Consider the following 12,626-nt stretch of genomic DNA (forward strand, 5'->3'; position numbering starts at 1 on the left):
GTTAGAATCTAATCGAATTTTACTTGTTTATGCCTCTTTTAAGTGTTTTAAACTGTTTCAAATGGATGGAAAAAGCGCTTTTTTAAATGGTTTTATTAAGGAAAAAGTTTTTGTCAAACAACCCCCCGGGTTTAAGAATCCTTCTTGCCCTGACTTTGTTTATAAACTTTCCAAAGCACTTTATGGTCTCAAACAGGCCCCTAAAGCCCGATATGAGCGATTAAGTACCTTTTTACTGCAAAATAATTTTCAAAAGGGGAAAATCGATACAACTCTTTTTATTCAAAGATCTGCCTTATATATTCTTATAGTAAAAATTTATGTGGATGATATTATATTTGGAAGCTCTGACCCTTCTTTGTGTGAGAACGTTGCAAATCTAATGAAAGGAGAATTTGAAATGAGCTTAATGGGAGAACCCTCATTCTTCCTTGGATTACAAATCAAGCAGTCGACTAATGGGACTTTCATCAGTCAAACCAAATACACCAAAGAGCTTATCAAAAAATTTGAACTTGAAAAAGGTTAAAGCCTTGGGAACCCCAATGAGTCCTTCCACGTGTCTCAAAACAGATGCGCCAGGCAAAGATGTGGATGAAAAAAATGTATCATGGAATGGTTGGATCTCTACTTTATCTCACTGCAAGCAGACCAGATATCATGTTTAGTGTATGCAAATGTGCCCGTTTTCAAGCTACTCCAAAAGAATCTTACCTCACTGCAGTAAAGCGAATCATCTGCTATCTGATTGGAACTACTGAACTAGGGCTATGGTATCCTTATTCTTCTCATTTTAATTTAATTGGATATTCAAATGCTGACTTTACAGGTGATAAAAATGATAGAAAAAACACTAGTGGTACCTGCCAAATTATGGGTCAATCCCTAATTTCATGGCATAGCAAAAAGCAAACATTTGTCGCTTATCCACCACGGAATCAGAATATCTTGCGGTGGGAAGTTGTGGTACTCAATTATTATGGATGATGCATCAATTACTTGATTATGATTTATCTTTTGAAGTTGTTCCTATTTCCTGTCTAAATATATTATGCATCACTCCAGGGTTCCCCCGACGTTCTCTCTTTGTCCTCTGATTCATTTTATGAATCACTTGCTTCCCTTCCCATGTCTTCTAAGCGTAAACTCTCTGCAGCAAAGACGAAGGATGTGAAGAAAGCTAAACCTAGCTCATCTGGATCTCTTTCTCCCAAGGACATGCATCGCTTCTGGGGCATGGAACAAAAGAACAGGTATGAAAGGTTTAAGTCTCGACCCATTGTTCCTGGCAGGGTGGTAAATCTCAGTCAGTTGCAGACTCAAAATGTCTGGTAATTCCTTTTCTTAAGGCTCAAAAATTATCTCTGTTTTTTACCCTTTGTGGTCTTNATTAAGCATCATTTCATTCGAGATCATGTTGAGAATGGTGATTTTTCATTAGGATTTGTTGACTCTGAAAATCAGTTAGCAGATATTTTTACAAAACCCTTGCTTGAAGATAGATTTTGTTTCCTTCAAATAGTTTGGGTATTACTATATTTGCTCCATAAACTATTTTTATTTTCCTTTCTTATTTGTTTTTTATTTAATCGTATATTCACTAACTTTTTTTTCCTTTGTTTAGTATTCTCCGTTGTCTCTCTTCCCCATAAACCGCTTTTTCTTTTCAATCTCCCTGTCCCTTCCTTTCTGTACCCTTTATGACTTTTCTTCTCTCCATAAAACCTTTCCTCTTCCTTCTTTCCTCTACTTATTTCTTATTTTCTCTCCTCTCTTCTTCTCTTTCTCACCATGCCTAAAACTCGATCGATGGCTTCTCACAAAAGCTCTGATATCCATTCCTCAAATTCCCCCGACGTTCTCTCTTTATCCTCTGATTCATCTTATGAATCACTTGCTTCCCCTCCCATGTCCTCTAAGCGTAAACTCTCTGTAGCAAAGACGAAGGATGTGAAGAAAGCTAAACCTACCTCATCTGGATCTCTTTCTCCCAAGGACATGCATCGCTTCTGGGGAATGGAACAAAAGAACAGGTATGAAAGGTTTAAGTCTCGACCCATTGTTCCTGGCAGGGTGGTAAATCTCAGTCAGTTGCAGACTCAAAATGTCTGGTAATTCCTTTTCTTAAGGCTCAAAAATTATCTCTGTTTTTTACCCTTTGTGGTCTTGAAATGTTTGAAGAGGTTGTTCATTTATTCTATGCTAATCTCTGTGTGTCAAGCGACAGTGGTGAGTTGGAAACTCTTGTCTTAGGGAATAGTCTTATCATTAATGAACCGTTGTTTGAAGATGTTTTTGAAACAAAACTTTTTGGTGTTATTCCGTATATGAATGGTTCCTGGCCTGATGATTTTGAGGTAACTCTAGAAGGTGCCAAGACCGCCGTGGCTGAACTCGGCGCTCAGTTATCTGACTTTGGCCCTTTATCTCTTTGTTTTGAACATCGTATATTAGCGTATATTATAGTTACCACTCTGTTGCCCAGAAAGGGCTCTCTGAGCAACATCTCCAACAGGGATGTGTTTGTGCTCTATTATCTGCTTAAGAAATATCGGATTAACTGGGCAAATTGGTTTAAGGAATATAGGTGGGAAAGTGTTGAGGAATCTAATCCATCTGCAAGTTTGCCATATGGTTTGCTCATCTCTCGAATATTGGTGGACAGACTTATTGATCTCTCCATATTCAAACCCATTAAGATCAGTGCCACCTATGATTCTCGTACACTCTCTAGCATGGGTTATGTGGAAGTATGGAACAAATGGGTTAAGAAGGACTCCGTCCAAGAACGGGCAGATGCTGCTAAGCCAACCAAGATCTCTACAGAGTCAGCTGCTCTCCTACTTCAGGTGTCTGACGAACTGAAAACTCAGATCATGGCAGTGGAACGAGGACTGGAAACTCTTCATGATGCCATTGAGAAGGTGTTTCAACTTCAGAAGGATACCAACACTGATATTGATAAGCTTCGTATTGCAATGACATGAATAAAACAAGAAGGTATCGCAACGGTTAACAAGCTGATTCGACAAGTCGATTCTCTCAAGGGTGGAGTCAACTCTTCCAACAACGAGCTTGCCATCTCTGTTCAAAATTCCTACTCGAGCCTCTCCAGGAACGTGTAGCACTCTTACAACTCTTTCAGTAAAAGGGTTATCAGTTCTCTGAAGTACTTTTGGGGATCTAATCGTTAAATCTCTTGTTCCGTCTCTTTTTGCTACTTATGGACTATTTCGTATAAGGATCTGTCTTTGTGTTTTTTGGATTGTATATTGAAGGCTCTGGGCCTTCCTACACTGCTTTTCGTACTTTATTATTATATGGTCTGTAGTTTGTGCTTTCCATTGCCCTTTCTTTTTTATTATGCCAAAGGGGGAGAATAATGGCCAGGTCCAGGTTCACTTCGATAGGAGGCAGTCAACTCAGGGGGAGCTTCACAACGAACCCCAACATATCAAGGAAGTTTTATTATGTTTCTTGTTTATAAAATTAGTTGTCATTATCAAATAGGGGAAGATTGTTAACCTCATATAATCGACAAGTTTAAATAATGGCAATACCTAACTAACTCATCACTTGGTGCAGGAAAAGAACGAGATACAACACAAACTCTCTTAATGGAGGAAAGTAGATGATTTGCTTATTGAGCCACTTAAGAAAGGAAAGTTAATATTTGCTCAATCAATCAAGAGGAACAACTCGCAGGAATCAAAGAAAACAAGATCAGCTAAAGAAGAAGAGATCCTCTAAATCAGTCTAGGAGGATAATATGCATAAATCAAGGGACACATTCAAGGAAGTAAGATCGGCCAGCGTGCAAGATTGATACACTAAAGGAAACAAGATCAGCCAAAGAAGAAGAGATCCTCTAAATCAATCTACGAGGAGAATACGCATAATTCAAGGGACACACTGAAGGAAATAAGATTGGCCAGCATTCAAGATTGCTTAAGGAGAAATCAAAGGAATGAAGTCAAGACATGAAGATCAGCCAAGACTCAAGATCATCCCACAAGGAAGGATTCGATTTGCCATGCACATATCTGATATGGACATGACTCAGCAAATCAATCACGAACGAATCAAGGATAAGATCAATGATCCTTGATTCAAACACCCTTGGGTTTCTAAAAAGAGCAAAGCTATATAAACATCCTTTTGTCACAGTTGTGAAGTACTCAACTTCACTTGAACTTATATTGTAATCTTCTTTCATCTTTCATAAAGCTTTGTACACGAAAGTGAACAATTGTAAAAGAAAAAAAGAAGAAAAGATTATGAGTGTAGGTTATACAAGTCGAGGTAGTGTCGACATAGAAGCTCTAATTTGCATATCAGACAGGACTTAAAGATTACACTTCATGTACAACCAAGTTCGCATCAAGCTCTTAAGGAAACCCTTGAAACCCAAGGGGACTGGACTAGGCACCACATCGGTGATCCGAACCAGTATAAAACATTTTGTGTCAATTTAATTTCGGCATCTTATCTTGTTTTATACTATTGAACTAACTTGCAGGTGAGTCGACTACTCCTCACAGAAAGTTGACTACTCCTCACAGGAAGTTGACTGGAAGAATTTTAATTCACCCATTCCCCCTTCTTTACTTTCATATGTAGCAGTAAGATTTTGGGAATAACGAATAAGATGCCACGGTGAATACTATTTATCTCACCATTCAAGAAACTCAAGAAGACGATATCTAATTTAAGACGATACCTAATTTAAGTCACTTTCGAGAGATTGTATGTGAGTCATATGCGCTAGTGCTTGTTCTTGGATCTCCACAACAAGTTGTATAAAAACGTTGTTTGTTGTGTCATTATTAGTTACAATGAATAAATGTAGGGATGAAGTTGTTGTGGCCCTATCACAAATCATACGTAAGTGAATAGAAATGTGGTATTTGATAAAGCATCAACAGGGTGGTCCAAAGACGTCTTCTTACTAGAATTAACAATATTTGAGCCAAAGCTACAATATAAGCTCAAAGAAGAAAAAAGAGGGGACATCATAGAAACTAACCACGAGGCAAGGGGAAAAACAAATCACCTACACCAGGGGTATCGCCACAAAAGTTGTGTCATGGAAAATTGGAGCTTGTGAAACTCCTGTCATGTTTCAAAGAGAAGTCAAAGACCCAAAGAGGTCTACACAACTGAAATACCCAAAGACCAAATATATAGATGCAAAGCAGACGTTTTCCCGATCAAGGAGATTACTACCTTGAAAATGCTTCAGCAAGTAGTGAGAGGAGAAGTTCAAAGGAAAAAAGAGGTTCATAATGGATCACTCAAAATGGATGCAAAGAATAAATTAAGTCGGTGTTGACGAGGAGTGTTAAAAAATTATCACCAACTTAATTAATATAGAAGATATTTCAAAGAAAAATCTGGAATATTCAAGACTTGCAGAGAATTGAAGGAACATCTCTAGAATGAAAGTTCTTGAGTGCAAACCTAAAAACATTCTAGAAAGTGCAATTCTATATACAAGTGGAAGGTGTTGTTCTTAAATATATCATTCACTAAATCCTCTCATAACCACCTATAAATAGAGGTCTTTAGAGTTGTATGTGTACTGAAATAAAGAGTGTGTGCTCAAGAAAGAAGTAAGAAAAATGTATACTCAAGAAAAGGGTGAGTGCCAAAGAAAAATTGAGTGTAAAGTGTCGTAAGAGGCGGATCTAGAATTTTAAGTTTTACGGCTTTTGAACTATAATTAATTTTTCTTTCTTAGTTTTAGATACATTATTTATACTTATTAAATGAGTTTCTCAATGTAAATGCAGAATTTGAGCCATATTTGTTCGGTTTTGCCAAAGTTGTAACTCTATTATGACTTTGAAGTGTGCTTAAGTTGGCTCTTACATTATGGTCATTAAAAAACTCTACGACTTCATTAGTGATTTATGGTTATCTTGTTTCAAATTATATTAACTTGTTCAGTTTATATGTATTTGATCCTACTAAAATAGTAACTCTACTTATGGCTTCGACCCCCAATGTTGTGATAGTGAAGTTGAAGGACGTTCAAGTTGGCTCAGACATTATGAAAAAACTCTAGATCTTATAAGTAATTTATGTTTCTCTTATTTCCAAAGATAGCATTACAAAGTGAAAAAGAAAACCCATTAATATTTCTATTACGAGGATTCATACCATGAACCCTTCTTTATTCGAGCTTGAAATTGGCCAGCCAAGATAAAGAAGGTTTCTGGAAAAAGGTATGAACTAAATGTGTATTTTATGTTTAGAGCGCACTAATTTTATACTTGCGAGATACACCCATTATGACAAAAAAAAGAACTTACTTGTAAATATCAGTGATCATATCAAATCAACTATTATAGGTTGTTCTTGCAGCACAATGTTTTAACTTCCAACTAGAACATATAAATAATAAAACCAACACCACACTTGAGTCAATCAAGACATCTTTTTAGGGAAACAATGAATCAACATCAAGTACATACATGTACACTTAACAAGATGATATTTATGATGAAAACTTTGGAAATAAAAACAAATCTATCACTTATAAAGTCCAGATTTTTTCTCTAATGATCATAATGTATAAGCCAAATTTAATGCACTTCAAGAGCTTCCTAGTAAAGATGACACCCTTCAATGGTGCGAACTAACTTTTCTTAATTGCAAGGAATCTAACAATCTTTGTTATGTGTAATTTTACCTTAATCATTGAAAATAAAAATATTAAGGGGTTTATAGGATAAAGTGTGCTCTCCCACCCTAATAAAGTAGTTTTTAGGGTTTAATTGTCTTATTCAAAATAATTGATATTAAAGCAATTTCATTTGTGATTGAGGCCTTAACTCGAAGTAATAGCTTGGAAGAGGGCCAGAGTAGTGGTATGAACCAAGTAAAATTTACTAAAAATGAAATAAAAGTTAAAAAACCAAGATTAAGCCTAAAATAATTATCTAATGCCAAAAACAGTAGAAAAATTAGATAGGGTGAAAAATCACATGTCTACAAGAACACACATGTTATTTGAGTACACATACCACTCAAATTAGCACCTCTATTTAAAGTTGATAAAAAGATCTTCTGGAAGTAATAATCTAGAACTATATCTTCAACTTATTTCTAGAATGCTTTTACACTTTGCACGGTAGAGCTCTCATTCCAAAGTTCTTCATTCAATTATCATAAGTATTGGATCTTGTAGATTCTTTTTTGAAATATTTTAGATGTTAATTAAGTTGGTGATGACTTTTTTTCACTCCCCTTCAGAACCAACTTAATTTATTCTCTGCATCTAATTTGAGCGGTCCTTGAGATTTTGGAATCATTTTGATGTCTAGGCATATTATGAATCTCTTCCTCCCTTTAACTTCTCCATTAACTTCTCTTTTGATCTTCTTCGAAGATGGTATTCACTAGTAATGATGTTGCAACCCTATACTTGATGTTTGGTCGTTTCGGTCATGTAGACCTCCTGAGTTGTTATTCTGGTGCTTCTTGGACTTCTTCTTGCAACACGTTTGGAGTATCAAAGGCTCTATTTTAAAGTGTACTTCTATTTTTGTGTGTATGAAGATACCTCTGGTGCGGGTGATTTAGGTTTTCCTCTTTCCTGCTGGATGATTTTTGTCTTGTTCCCATGTTCTCTTTCTTTAAGCTTCTCTTGCAATTTTTGATTAAGTGTTACTGAATCTGGTAGGAAAATGCTTTAGAACACCATGTTTATGCCTCATTGTAACAGATAAAGTGATTGGGTCACAACATTTTTATCCTTTGTGTTTGTTCATCGTAACAGCTAAAGATGCAACAAACAGTCTTTTATCAAATTTGCTAAAGAGATAATCTGTCATGAAAAAATAAAACACAGAAATAAGCACTTCAAAGTGATGTACCATAGATATCATCTTCTTGAGTTTCACTAATAGTGAGATGAATCCCAGTCTTTGTTGTGGCAGCATGTTCATATTGTGGACGATGGTTAATTGGTTTTCATGCATTCTACCCAAAACCTTATTGGTGCATATATACTCTATGAAACATAATTCTACATATCTCAACCATTTAGTCTATTTTTTTGTTTCAGAATACTTCCTTTTGTTATTACATATATGGGAAAGTCAATTGTCAACTTATTGTCTTATTTTAAGTTATCTCGATTGACTCAAATCTTCTTCTCTACACCAACGAAGGGATGTTCTTAATATAAATTCATTGTACTTTTAAAATTAGGATTTTAGACTTTATATTTGTTAAATTTTAAAAGTTTTCACGTATGTTCCATGTTTAGAATATTGATTTCAATTGACCGCACTATTCAAAAGCTTTAGTTCTGTATATCTTTCATCTATGTTGTTCATACTTTCAAAAAATATTGTCATGCCCATGTCTTATATGGTAAAAACGTACAATTTCTGGAGGATTCAACACACATCCATGGCCATCGACATCTTTAAAAAGTTCGAGCTACATAATCTTTCAGTATTTGTTGCAAAACTAGAATGGTCATTAACTTCATTGTGTGGAAAAGTGATTTTGAATAAGAAAAGATTTCAAAGAATTTAACCTTTGCCTTGTGGAATCAATTGTGGTTTCTGTTTGTATATAAAGACTTTTATTTTGAGTCTTTTGTGTTTGTTTTAGTTGAAGCATATTATTTAGTTGCATACCCTATGTCATATATAGCCCAAGTCAATTCTATGCTTTGTGAATACTTTGCTTGAGGGCAAGCAATAGTGCTATTTTAATATTTTACCAACTTATTTAACTTGTAAGCATAAATTCTTGTGATATTTTAATGCTGGTTGAAGGTATTTTAGACTCTTGTTCTATTATTTGCAGGCATTCCTTTAATGACTCTCTTTGGGGAGTTCAAGAGAAATTTTGTACTTGAGCAAAACAACTCTCTTTGGGAAGTTCCAAAGGGCATTTTAGAGATATGTGCAATTTTGTACTAGTATCAGTTTTCTCAATTGGGATATTTTAATTATTAAATTTAACATTGCTAGTAGTAAATAATATACATTTCCTTTAATTATTGAAGAAAAAAAAATAATTTGTGATATTTCAGTTTGGATCTGATAGTTACTGAATATGAATAAAATGGAGCGTTACCATTATGGTATATTTTCTATTTCTTTATTTATGAGTAGCTAAATTTCTTCCTATAGGTGCGTGTGCATGATGGGGGTATAAACTTGAATGGGTAGTGATTAAATAGTTCTAAAATCAATTATTATGCATGAATCTATTGTTGTCTTCAAGATTTAGTCTAAAAATTGATAATTGCAAATATTGATTGAAATCTCTGATTTCACTTTTTTTTTTTTAAAGGAGAAGTGAAGTTGGGTAAGGCTTCAATAGTGAGGACATGAGAAATTAATCTTTGGATTAGAGCTAGAGATAGTCTGAGTCCGATTAATTTCTCATTTAGGATTAGAATTAGAGATAGTCTAAACTCACTCAAGCAATATTTTGTTTTTTGAATAGTAAATTCTTAGGGTTCTGAATGCCCAAGATACACATATTCATTGAGTCGAGAGAACTTTGGATATAGTGTTAGCCAAATGCTATTTGTATTGATTGATTGTGGACTAGTTAATCATTGTTAATCGATTTGACGCCCCATCGAAATTGCACACATACCTAGCCATTTTAAATCTAGATATATCTTTCATTGTGTTGCTAAAGTGATATTGATACTTGTGATCTCCAAGCAATCTCTTGTTATGGTTTCCCCCTATTTATATATTTATTTGTGATACAACATGTTTGTTAGATTGAATTAACGAACAAACAAAATGTAATCCTCTTTGCCAATTCTTATGGATTCGACCTCAACTGATAAAATTGAATATTATTTTACATACTATTGTCAATACTTAAATTACAAAATAGACTTAAGTGCAATCAGTTTGTTTGCACACACACGTGAAAGTGGGTTCTCAATCCGGTCATGTGGTACTCTCTCGGGAGAGTTGGCAAAATAGCCACTCTTCAAACTTAATTGAACATTAAGACAAAAGTCTTGAATAATTTGTGGTATATCCACTATTAATGACATCATCCACAAGCCCTAATTGGCACATACAAAAAACCTCACTAAGTTTTCGTATCTCCACTTTGGTCCCCCCTTCTTTTTCAACTAATTTGAAATAGTATATATCTATTTGCATTTATTAAAAGTTATATTAGAAAAAAACCAAACAAACGGGAAAGAAGAGCAGCTCGTTTTGCTGCTATCGAAACTGACGATTCCGTCGAGTTTTCCGGTCAAAATATCCATTTTCAAGGTAAAATCATCATCGTCTCCTACTCCATAGTCATGTTTACTCCATTTACTTTCAAAAACCAAGCTTCAAAATGATTTTTCTGCCATTTTAGAAATTTGAGAAATCTTCCATAATAAACACTTGATAACTCATTATAGATACATTTTAGTAGTTTAAAAGCATTAAAAATCTGTTTCGCTATTGCAGGTGCTGCATTTTGAACCACGATCTTATTCAGTCGCGTTTTTGTACGGATGTCATACTTCATCGATCGTTAATGACTGATACTGTAATCTAATATATATCTTTGTAGTCTATAATGGCAGTAACTGAATTTGTTGTTGTTAGTGGTGATTATATGAAAGTATGGGAGGAGACTCCCAAAAGCTGGAATTGGAAATCTTTTAGTAAGACGACAGTGTCCATTGCGTTACGTCGCAATGGTTCATACAACGATATGATTGTAAGCGTAATTGAGGCTGGTGAGTTAACTTGCGAGCAAAATGACTTGGTGATTAGCTATCAAATGAATGGGAGGGGAAAAATGCATCCCACATTCATAAAAAATGATAGGCACGTGAGGTTGTACATGTTAGATATGTGTATTGATGGCTCTAGGCCTACATTGAGGATAAAAGTTAATGTGAGGCCTCCAATTGAACCAACGAATTTATTTAACAGCGACAATGATTCGATTGGAAATGAAAGATTGGGTGATCATTCAAAGGAGAGCTTGGGTGATAATTGAAATGAGAGTTTGGGTGATCATTCAATGAATATACATCATGATCCAACTAATGTGGAAAATCAGCCAGTAGATGTGGAAGATCCCGAACCCGAATGTTGTGAAGAAATGCAGGTACAAAAGGAATTGGGTTCACAATCCAACCATTCCTTCTTCAATGGAACTAATTTATGTATAAACCAAACTTTCAGTAACAAGAATGAGTTGCAATTGTTATTAGCCGAAGCGGCGGCAAAAAGTCTTTTGATTTTACTACTATGAAGAGTTGTACTAAATACTTAAAGGTGTAATGTGTATCTCGCAATTGTGCATGGATGTTGTGGGTGAGCAAATATGAGTGTTCGGATAGATTTTGTATCTATAAGTACATTGGCGAGCATAGGTATGGCGTTGAACATGCCAACAGTAGCTATATAATTATTTCAATAAAAGTCATTGCTTCACTTTGTGTAAATATGTATCGTGATGGCAAGGGTCCAAATGTTAAAGAGATTCAAAGAGCTATGTTTAATTATTTTCATTGTAGTCCAAGCTATTGGAAATGTTGAAAGGGTGATGTGGTTGCTAAGGAAATGGTCCGAGGAACAGCCGAGAACGGATATTCATGCTTACCAACTTTTTCTTACATGTTCGAGGCACTTAATGTTGGTTCTAGTTATTGTCTCATGGTAAACGAGGATAGTCATAGGTTCATGTATTATTTCTTGGCCTTTGGTGCTTGCATTAAGGGATTTGCCCACATGAGAAAGGTAATTGCGGTTGATGGCACTCATTTACATGGTAAATACGAGGGCGTGTTGTTGAGCGTTGTTGCATAAGATACGGAGAATCATGTTTATCTGATTGCCTTTTGTGTCGTGGACAAAGAGAATGATGCATCTTGGACATTCTTCTTTGAGAAATTGAAGGAGATTGTGGTCGATGAACCAGATTTGTGTTTTATCTCCGATAGGCACAAAAGTATCGCCACTGGCATTGTGAACGTTTACAATCATGCTCACCGCGGATATTGTATGAGTCACCTCGGTGAAAATCTCTACATAAATCATCATTGTGGAGATTACCTTTATCTTTACTACAATGCGGCAAAGGCTTATTCTTTGGAGGAGTTTGACAATCATTTTGTAGAATTCAAGAACAAATGCCCCGCTGTAGTCGTCGTCCTTGAGCATGACATTGGTTTTGAGAAGTGGAGCAGGGCACATTTTCCTAGCAATAGATATGATGTTATGACCACATATATCGCCGAGTTACTCAATGATATATTGATAGACGAAAGAGAGTATCCCGTGGCATCTATATTTAATTCGATTGCTAAGAGGTTTGGAGAATTGTTTGGGGAGAGGTATACATATATCCTCAAATCAATGGGTAATCAAATGGTATCGGCTGCCGAAAAAATCCCAAGAAAAAAATGATCAAGGGCGACTCCTTGTATATGGAGAATGTAACCAGGGACGGCAATTAATTTACCGTGTTCGGTGCAGGTCTTACTGCCTATGTAGACCTACTGAAAAATTCATGTTCATGTAGGAAATATGACTTGATCAAGATACCTTGTGCTCATGCGATGGCCACTTAGCGATCGAAGCATGGCAATGAGTATGGTATGAGCATCTATGCGT

The 12,626-nt window shown here is 35.5% G+C and overlaps 2 protein-coding genes across 2 annotated transcripts; both read left to right on the forward strand.

Moving 5' to 3' along the window:
- Positions 1 to 603: 603 nt before the first annotated feature.
- On the forward strand, positions 604 to 1,335 carry LOC125861336 (uncharacterized). The gene is made up of 2 exons (XM_049541255.1): positions 604 to 966; positions 1,066 to 1,335. Exons 1-2 carry the CDS (start codon positions 604 to 606, stop codon positions 1,333 to 1,335), a joined length of 633 nt encoding a protein of 210 aa, XP_049397212.1.
- A 9,693-nt stretch (positions 1,336 to 11,028) lies between these two features.
- Positions 11,029 to 12,419, forward strand: LOC125861337 (uncharacterized). The gene is made up of 3 exons (XM_049541256.1): positions 11,029 to 11,115; positions 11,553 to 11,781; positions 11,869 to 12,419. The coding sequence occupies exons 1-3, from the start codon at positions 11,029 to 11,031 to the stop codon at positions 12,417 to 12,419; spliced, it is 867 nt and encodes a 288-aa protein (XP_049397213.1).
- Positions 12,420 to 12,626: the final 207 nt, after the last annotated feature.

The sequence above is a fragment of the Solanum stenotomum genome, chromosome 4 (genome assembly GCF_019186545.1).
Source record: "Solanum stenotomum isolate F172 chromosome 4, ASM1918654v1, whole genome shotgun sequence".
In the NCBI taxonomy this organism is placed as follows: domain Eukaryota; kingdom Viridiplantae; phylum Streptophyta; class Magnoliopsida; order Solanales; family Solanaceae; genus Solanum; species Solanum stenotomum.

Excerpts from the sequence above, each read along its gene's own strand:
- LOC125861336 (XM_049541255.1), top strand. The coding sequence starts at position 604 with ATGTATCATGGAATGGTTGGATCTCTACTTTATCTCACTGCAAGCAGA. Across the intron at positions 967-1,065 it reads TCTTGCGGTGGGAAGTTGTG|GGTTCCCCCGACGTTCTCTC; the intron begins GTACTCAATTAT and ends GCATCACTCCAG.
- LOC125861337 (XM_049541256.1), top strand. The coding sequence starts at position 11,029 with ATGAATATACATCATGATCCAACTAATGTGGAAAATCAGCCAGTAGAT. Across the intron at positions 11,116-11,552 it reads AATGTTGTGAAGAAATGCAG|GGTGATGTGGTTGCTAAGGA; the intron begins GTACAAAAGGAA and ends AAATGTTGAAAG. Across the intron at positions 11,782-11,868 it reads TGATGGCACTCATTTACATG|AGAATGATGCATCTTGGACA; the intron begins GTAAATACGAGG and ends TCGTGGACAAAG.